Raw genomic sequence first — 8,473 nt, forward strand, 5'->3', positions numbered from 1 at the left:
ATACGATAAATCTTCTAACTTCATTCCATTTAAATGTTGTCTCAAGTCTTCAGTTAAATCTTGCAATGATTTTTTCGAAATTGCTGACAAAACAACGACTTTATAGTTTGGAAATAGAACATCGGTCATGGTAACTTTGTGTTTATTTGGTAGAGAGCAAAGATTTGGTGCACTGCATACTACTGCATGTGAATTTGTGCCACCAAATCCGAAGGAATTGATTGAGGCTAATCGGCGACCATGAGTGTCGCATTTCCATTCTCTATTATCTTGACTGACTACGAATCCATATTTTTGAAATGGGATGTTTTTGTTCGGCGGCTCTGCGTGCAATGATGGCACAAATTCTCCATATTTCATCATTAAAAGAACTTTGATGAGTCCCGCCACTCCTGCAGCAGATTCAAGATGCCCTATGTTAGTCTTCACCGATCCAATTCTTATGCTGTGATTATTGCGATGGTTACTAAAAAAATTCCCCAAAGCATTTACTTCTATTGGATCACCCACGGGGGTTCCAGTACCTATAAACAAATTCCAGTGAAATTTTAAGTACAGGTTATTTTTTTTCTAGAAAGAATTTGCTTCTTTTCGAGAAATACTTTTGCAATTCGATTTGGCATCTCCACCATAACAAAAACTGGAATCTGAATTCTGATGTCATATAAAATTTAACCCTAACCCTAACCCTAATCTAGATGACTAGTTAAATGAAATTTAAATAATTCTGTCAGCTGAATTAAATAAGAATCCGGTTTTTATATAAATCTCGTATTCTTTTCAGGTGTCATTTTCCACGTTAAAATTACTCTTTATCCTGCTTTTCTTTAGAATAAGTTTTTCAAAGATATACAATATTTTATGCAAAACCTAAATTCCCTGTTCTGGTACGAACTCTGCCAACACTCCCCTGTCTTGAAACAGGACTAAAAGATTAAGGTTGTACTCCAGCTGAACACTCTTTACTGTGCGAGTATGTGAGGGATACATGTTTGTTGTTTATAGTCTCTCTCGAGAATTTTTCACTAGTGTAGAGACACCAACACTAGCCGCTGGAAAGCTGCAAATTCAGACCTACACTTGACACTCAGGGCCATTGGGCAATGAGGGATTTTTTTTTTCGTGCCACCACCCACTGGAAAACAGGACTTTCAAGTCTTATAATAGAATTCTTTTAAATATAGTTGCAACTAGGTAAAGGACACCCATAAGAAAAACACCTTAAAATTTTCTGTGAAAATAACTTAGGTCTTGATATTTTTAACAGCATAAGTTTTGTCTTACGGGAAATGTACTTTATGCATATATATGTTTAAGGTCTCCAGCAAGTTCGGCCAAAGTGACTTCAATTGCATCAGCTCTTTGTCATGCTACATGTTTTAAATTACAATAAATATGTTCGGCTATATGGATACTATAAGTTCAACGATGAACAGATTTTTCACTATAAAATGACTAATTAATTAATAGTGCTTGGAGCAACTTTCCTATGTCCGGGAAATACAAATTACATTGAAATTACATTATGAGATGTAGCCGTTTATCTGGTGAACTTCCTATATTGACATTATACACATTGAAATAATGTTCAAATAGCTACAGCACACAACTAGCTTTCAAATTAGTAGGAACAAGCAAATTCAAAGAATTGTGGTCCCCCGCTTTCGGTGTCTTTGTGGGTGAGATGTCACTTTTAATGGCATATTGTGTCAAATATGAACACCCTTTACATGTCATTCAGATATTATCACCAAAGATGATTTTCTTGAAAATTAGGTCAATCCTAAAGGTCAACGGGTCAGAAATCATAGCATGCTCGGATATATCTTGTCACAGAGAATGCACTTGTCAAATGTGAAAGCCCTATGTCTTCTCAATCAGACGTTATATAAGGAAAAATAAACATTTTTGAAAAGCAGATCAAACATCTAGGGCAAGGGGTAAAAAATCAGAATATATTTAGAAAGGTCTTTAATATGCAATATGTCTTCTCATTCAGAAGTTATGTCCAAGGTTTAAGTTTTTGAAAAGTAGGACAAATTTCAATGTCACGGTCACTATGTACAAAATTATAGTGTATATAAAAAGGTCTTGTCACAGATAATGCTAATTTTTAGTCTGAAAGTCCTATCTCTTCTCATGCAAAAGTCATGGTCAATTTTCAGCAATGTTCATTTTTTAAAGCATTTAAAACTTCAAGGTCAAGGTCACGGGTCAAAACTCATAGTGTACATATAAAGGACTTGTCACAGGCATTATGCAGTTTTAGTATGAAAGCCCAATCTTTTCTCGATGAAAATTTATGACCAATGTTTAAGTTTTTGAAAAGTAAGTCAAACTTCAAGGTCACGAGGTCAAAAATAATAGCGTAATTAGAAAGGTCTTGTCAACGTAATGTTTAATTTTTTTATAAGGAGGTCCAACTACGAGGTCAAGGTCATGGGGTAAAAATGAATAGTGTATTTAGAAAGGTCTTGTCACAAGTAAGATACACGTGTATATAGTATGGATTGATTGATTGATTGATTGTGTACTGTTTAACGTCCCTCTTTAGAATATTTCACTGATATCTCACCATTTGAAGGGCTGCAAATTTGGGCCTATGCTCGGCACTTACGGCCTTTGAGCAGGGAGGGATCTCTATGTGCCACACCTGCTGTGACACGGGGCCTCGGTTTATACGGTCTCATCCGAAGGACCGCCCCATTTTAGTCGCCTTTTACGACAAGCAAGGGGGTACTGAGGACCTATTCTAACCCGGATCCCCGCGGGGTTGTAGAGTATGGAAGCCTATCTCTTTTATCAAAAGATAGACCAAGGTTAAAGGTTCTGTATCAGACGGACAGCTAGAGAGACGGAGAGACAGACAGACAGACGAGACATTAAAAGTCCCCTCGCTGTCGCGAAAGCTGGAGAAAATAAAAGCTACATTGCATGTACGGTTGTTTAATAATTCATAATTTACAATGAAGCGAATATCATTGAATTTTTTAGATTTGGGAGGGGCTGTGCAATTCATTTAGCTATATTGTCTTACTGTAGCTTTATGCGAGTGTTTCCATTGAGCTCACAAAATTTAAAGCCCTCCTCCTTTATAATTATGATTATAATGGCAAAGTCTGTATTTTGCCATTGGAGAACCAAAATATAGTCGTGTGCTTATTCTAATTTTCAAATATAAATAAGTAAACGACATACGTGTCGGCGAAAGTTTCGATGGTAATGTATTTCATTCAGTGGTATAGAAAGAGTTGTGGAAAAGAGATGCTTACACCAAAGTATAATGGGCGAGCGTATAGACTTATGGACGGACAGACAAACGGAGGGACACCCGTATACATGTACATTTTGTAACTATATACCCCCTGCTTTTCTCTCAATTTTCCATTAAAAAAACTATGCTAGGACTGTCATCATTGTATATTTGGTAAAGACTCCTCATAATGTATGCTGATTTTTTTAGAAGGAACATCTCATAATGCTATGAAAATTTTTTTTTTTAGTAAAATACCTGTGAGAAAGATGCATTGTATACATGTGAACATGTACTTTGTCTTTAAGGATATTTTTCCAATGTCATTTTACTACACGTAATTTGAAAATTTATACTGAATCAAGGTTGACTCATGAGTCAAGTTTTTTTTTTAATTCAATAAAAAAAATTCTTTTAAAATGCCCTGAATTTAAACCCCCCTATTTGACGTCATAGGTACCAAGATCAAGAAATTCACACATTTTGCCTGATCCTAAACGATTTTTCAATCAAACCGGATTTAATTGGAACAATTGAGAATGTTCCAAGAAATTCACATATTTTGCTTAATTCACGACAGACATCTGATAAGTATTTGTTATGGCTTTGAACTTTGATCCGAAAAGTTTCAATTTACGAGTTCTGATAATTATTTGTACTTTGAACTTTGACCGTTTTCCAATGCCAATTTTCCTATGACGTGTTATTCCCCTTTGTCGCCATCTTGTAAGGCAAAGTAGTGAATTTTCCTCTTTTAGCCAACAATTTTAAACATGCAAGCAAGAAATATATGGGGGGGAATCTTATAATTATGAATTACATTAATAGGGGATTGAACAAGCGTATATTAATAAGAAAAAAGTGTTATCTTTACCTCAGTAACCAGTATAACAAATTGAACGTGGTTGAATAATGAAGGGATCTGGGAATGTTGACCTACAATACGGCGGTCATGGGAATAACTCTAAATTATCTCAATGGAAAACACTCCATTAGATAACAAGTCAGTAAGTTTATCCATCCTTTCAAAACTTTTAAAAAAAGAAATTTAGCATACCGTGAGCTTCTATATACTGTATACTGCTGGGATGAACGGCTGATTTTTCAAAGACTCTCTCTAAGAGCCTAACCTGCTGAACACCGGCGGGCGCCGTGATCGGAGAATTCTCGTGTCCGTCTTGGTTGCAGGCAGTGGCTATAATTGCCCATACTTTATTGTTGTCACGAATAGCCTAGGGATAAAATTAATGATTTAAAAAAAAAAAAATAAATTCCATAATCCATTTGTCGCCCGGCGCAGTGGTTAAAGCGTCTGCTCTAGATTCGCAAAGTAAGGAGTTGATCCTTACGTCGCGGGTTCGAATCCCATAGTTGGACGTGGAGACCGGTCCTTCGGATGAGATTGTATGAATTGAGGTCCTCGGTTTACGGTCTCATCCGAAGGACCGGGCAGAGACAGAGGAGGGCCTTGTAGTACGTAAAATTGCGGAATCAAGAGCATGTAAATTTAAGGAAAAACTTTTTGGTTTCGTAACGATTGGCTTGTATGATAATTTTATGCGTTTATGCAAATTATCACGCAAGCCACTGGATTGATCACATCATGCATCCAAAAATAATACAGTTATTCTACAGTTACCGGTTAATCATTCCCACAAAGTCATCTCACTAAGGAAATTTCCATTATATCGGTATAAAGGATTTGTTGGAGAAGAAATAGAAAAGCCAATATGAATGACAAATGGTTATATATCACTTCTGAATATGTCACATATGATACATCATAAAATGCATACTTTTTATATGATAAGTCATTTAAAAAATAATCGACCTCAAAATGGACCTGCTTCAACGTGAGTTTTATTTTAAATCATACATCTAAAAAAATAAAAACTATGCAACATTAAAAACATGTGTATGGCATGGATTTTTAAAAAAGCAACATTTATGCAAGATTAATTAAAGAACGCATATACAGTTAAATGGATCTATGGAAAATAAATTGTGACTACTTGAACATACATTAAGTAAACGTCAGTCAGATGCAACATCCTCTTCTTTATTCAAAATTATCAAACTTTGTAGCATATATGCTTAATTAAGGTATAATTAACCTTAATTTACTTTACCGTAATTTACTTTACGTTTGTTTGTTGTTTTCTTTAACGTCCCTCTCGAGAAATTTTCATTCACATGGAGACGCCACCACTTGCCTGTGGTGAGCTGCAAATCTATACCTATGCTCGGTACTCCGGGCAATATAGTAGTGAGGCTTCTTTTATTGCCAACACATACTGCCACACGGGACCTCGGATTATGTGGTATCATCCAAACGACCGGTCTTCACGTCCTACAGAGGGATTTAAACCCGCGACAAAAGGATTGACTATCTAGAGCAGACGGTCTAACCACTGCACCACACAGACAATAAGAAATTTCATGTAATTTGAGTTCTACAGTAAAATTTCCGTTGATATCAATCTTCTTATAGAAGTAGAAAATAATATTTTTTTTCAAGTCATAGCCGTTTTTGCAAATCTTAGTTTTATATATTCACATCTTTACCAAATATGTCATATAAATTAAACTTATTGATAAACAATTCAAGTACAGTGTACTTTTAACTTCAATCAAAACTTGAATTTTCCTATTTTAAAAATATATTTACAATAAAATGCTTACATCACCAAGTCGTTTCAGAATCACAATTCCACATCCCTCCCCTCTTACATAGCCATCAGCATTCTGGGAAAAAGTGTGACATTTTCCAGCCCTTGATGCCATCCGTGCTTTAGACAAACCTATAGATGTTGCTGGGCTCAACAAAACGTTGACTCCCCCACATATCGCCATCTTCATTTCACCTTTTCAAAAAAAGGTGTACACAATACAGTCAATAAAATGTTAAAGTATAGTGCCAGGGACCTAACCGACGATTTTGCTCCCGTATAAACGTAATGCATTTATTCGTCAACTTAAAAAAAAACATAATTAAAAGGCATTGAAAACAAAATTACACTGTTATAAGCGCTAATTTGTTTTAAGTGTACTCGCTATAAAGGTATTTTACTGTATAATCTAATGATGAAAAAATATACACGCAATAAATATATATATATATATAAAAAAATGTTTACTTAATAACAGACTAAGCATGTTTATTTACCAGTTTTAATGGCCTGTTCTGCAGTATGGATGGCTGCAAGTGAAGACGAACAAGCAGTATCTATAGACATTGCCGGTCCATGGAGGTTTAAAAAGTAGGCAACCTGCGCGGATATGATACTTCTACTAATGCCTGTCACCGAGGTGTTGGTTAATAAGTTAGGATCTATCCCAGTGATTGCTTCAAACTCTCCATTCATTACGCCTATAGAAAAAAAGAAATCTTTTTTAGATACAACAATTGCTTTTATTTTCAAAATTTCATCATATTCTGCACACGACTCGTAAAGTTTTGAATGTTGTTATAATACACCGAAATATATACGTGTATAGAAAGATCTCTAGCTAATTAATTTACTCAAATCAAAAATCCCTAAGTACTGCCTTGTTCACACAAGAATACCTTGATTTCTTCTACAATTACAATTTTGATAAATTGTAACTATTATATCATTTGAAAAGACAACATGAACAGTTCCATTTGAATTTTCTCGTATTAAATCAGAAAATATTATGGTTCTCTTCCTTCTATTTTTAAGAGTTATCGCTCTTGGTTCTTCATTAAATATCTTAAATCATTAATTCTTAACTTTGATGGAGAGACATGGTTTTGCATTTATGTTAATATTTTACTAGCCATGCATATCGAATCTAAAAACCTCTTATACATGTACATGTCAATGAACAATTTTATCCATAAAACAGAAAAAAAATCTGACTCATTTAATAATCAAACGACATGGAATATTTAAATAAATAGTTGAAATACTTAGTATAAACTATGTAAATTGAAACGAAGAACATCTCTCTCTCTCACCTGTGTGTGTGTGTGTGTGTGTGTGTGTGTGTGTGTGTGTGTGTGTGTGTGTGTGTGTGTGTGTGTGTGTGTGTGTGTGTGTGTGTGTGTGTGTGTGTGTGTGTGTGTGTGTGTATATATACTCCTGTATCTGATTGATTGAGCGATGTTTTGGTGATTCCGGCGTCCTCCAGGGCCTTGTAGGTGCACTCCAGCACCAATCTCTGTTGGGGATCCATTCTCTTTGCTTCATTTTCTCCAATTCCGAAAAATTTGTAATCCCATTCATTGATCCTGCAACCATGAAAACAATCTAAATTTCACATCAAAACTCTTCGTGAATGATATAATGATGAAATAGAAGTAAAATTCGATTATCTAAATTATTTAAGTGCGAGATACGGTTTTCAAATTACATGTATTCTTATTTAATTAATATGGTAAAATTATAATTAAAAATAATTAAAGTTATTGTTTTCTTTAATTTTTTATGCCTACATCCAACGTAAGAACTGAGTTTTATTCCAAATCTATATAAAATTTGACAAATTTAAAATTGTAGAAAGACTACCTATAAAGAAATAAAAGAAAATTAGTTAACTATTATTATTTTAAAAATTTATATCAGCTCAAAAATTGATTTAATGACACCTTAATAATTTTAATGATAATGATTTAATGATTCCTTAATTTAATTCCTACCCAGAGACTAATCCAGCTTTTCTGATGTATGTTTTACCAGGCACGTCTGGATCGCTGTCATAAAAAGCTTCAACATTGAATCTTTCCTTGGGAATATCTTTAACATGGTCTTCGCCATTTTTTAAGAACATTCCAAAATTCATCCGCATCCTCTGCTCCTGGAAATTTGCAGCCAACTCCAACGATTACGATGGCATCTTCGGTGTCCATTTTGCATGCGGTTTTAAAGTTTCAAGACTTTACACGGGAACATCTTAGTAGACAATTTTTTTTTCAAACTGAGGGTAAGTTCGATTGTGAATTTATATACTATCTCCGTTTCTATGACGTGGGATTAAGTAACAAATAAAATTATTGGATGGAACAATTCTTGATTGACAAGTTAATTTAAATATCAATTTGAAAGACCAACGTGACCTGAAAGACCAACGTGACCTGATTGAAGTCAAAGCATAATGCACAAGTACAAAGCAATTCATTGATAATAAAAACACGTGATGAATGTATGGTACGTTAGGTACTTCCCCTAGGGTGATTTTTATTGAGAATTTGGAAAA

At 34.6% G+C, this 8,473-nt stretch overlaps 1 protein-coding gene across 1 annotated transcript; it reads right to left on the bottom strand.

Annotated features, from left to right (window-relative positions):
• Positions 1–4,287: 4,287 nt before the first annotated feature.
• LOC134251093 (putative inactive phenolphthiocerol synthesis polyketide synthase type I Pks15) lies at positions 4,288–8,126 on the bottom strand. Its single transcript, XM_062733465.1, is given in 6 exon segments — positions 4,288–4,485; positions 5,936–6,117; positions 6,420–6,628; positions 7,353–7,508; positions 7,917–8,041; positions 8,043–8,126. Coding segments are annotated over 6 exon segments (954 nt in total).
• Between the last annotated feature and the right edge of the window lie 347 nt (positions 8,127–8,473).

This window comes from Saccostrea cucullata, unplaced genomic scaffold, assembly GCF_032062105.1.
Source record: "Saccostrea cucullata isolate Sc308-1 unplaced genomic scaffold, CSIRO_AGI_Scuc_v1 ctg19880, whole genome shotgun sequence".
Lineage (NCBI taxonomy): Eukaryota > Metazoa > Mollusca > Bivalvia > Ostreida > Ostreidae > Saccostrea > Saccostrea cuccullata.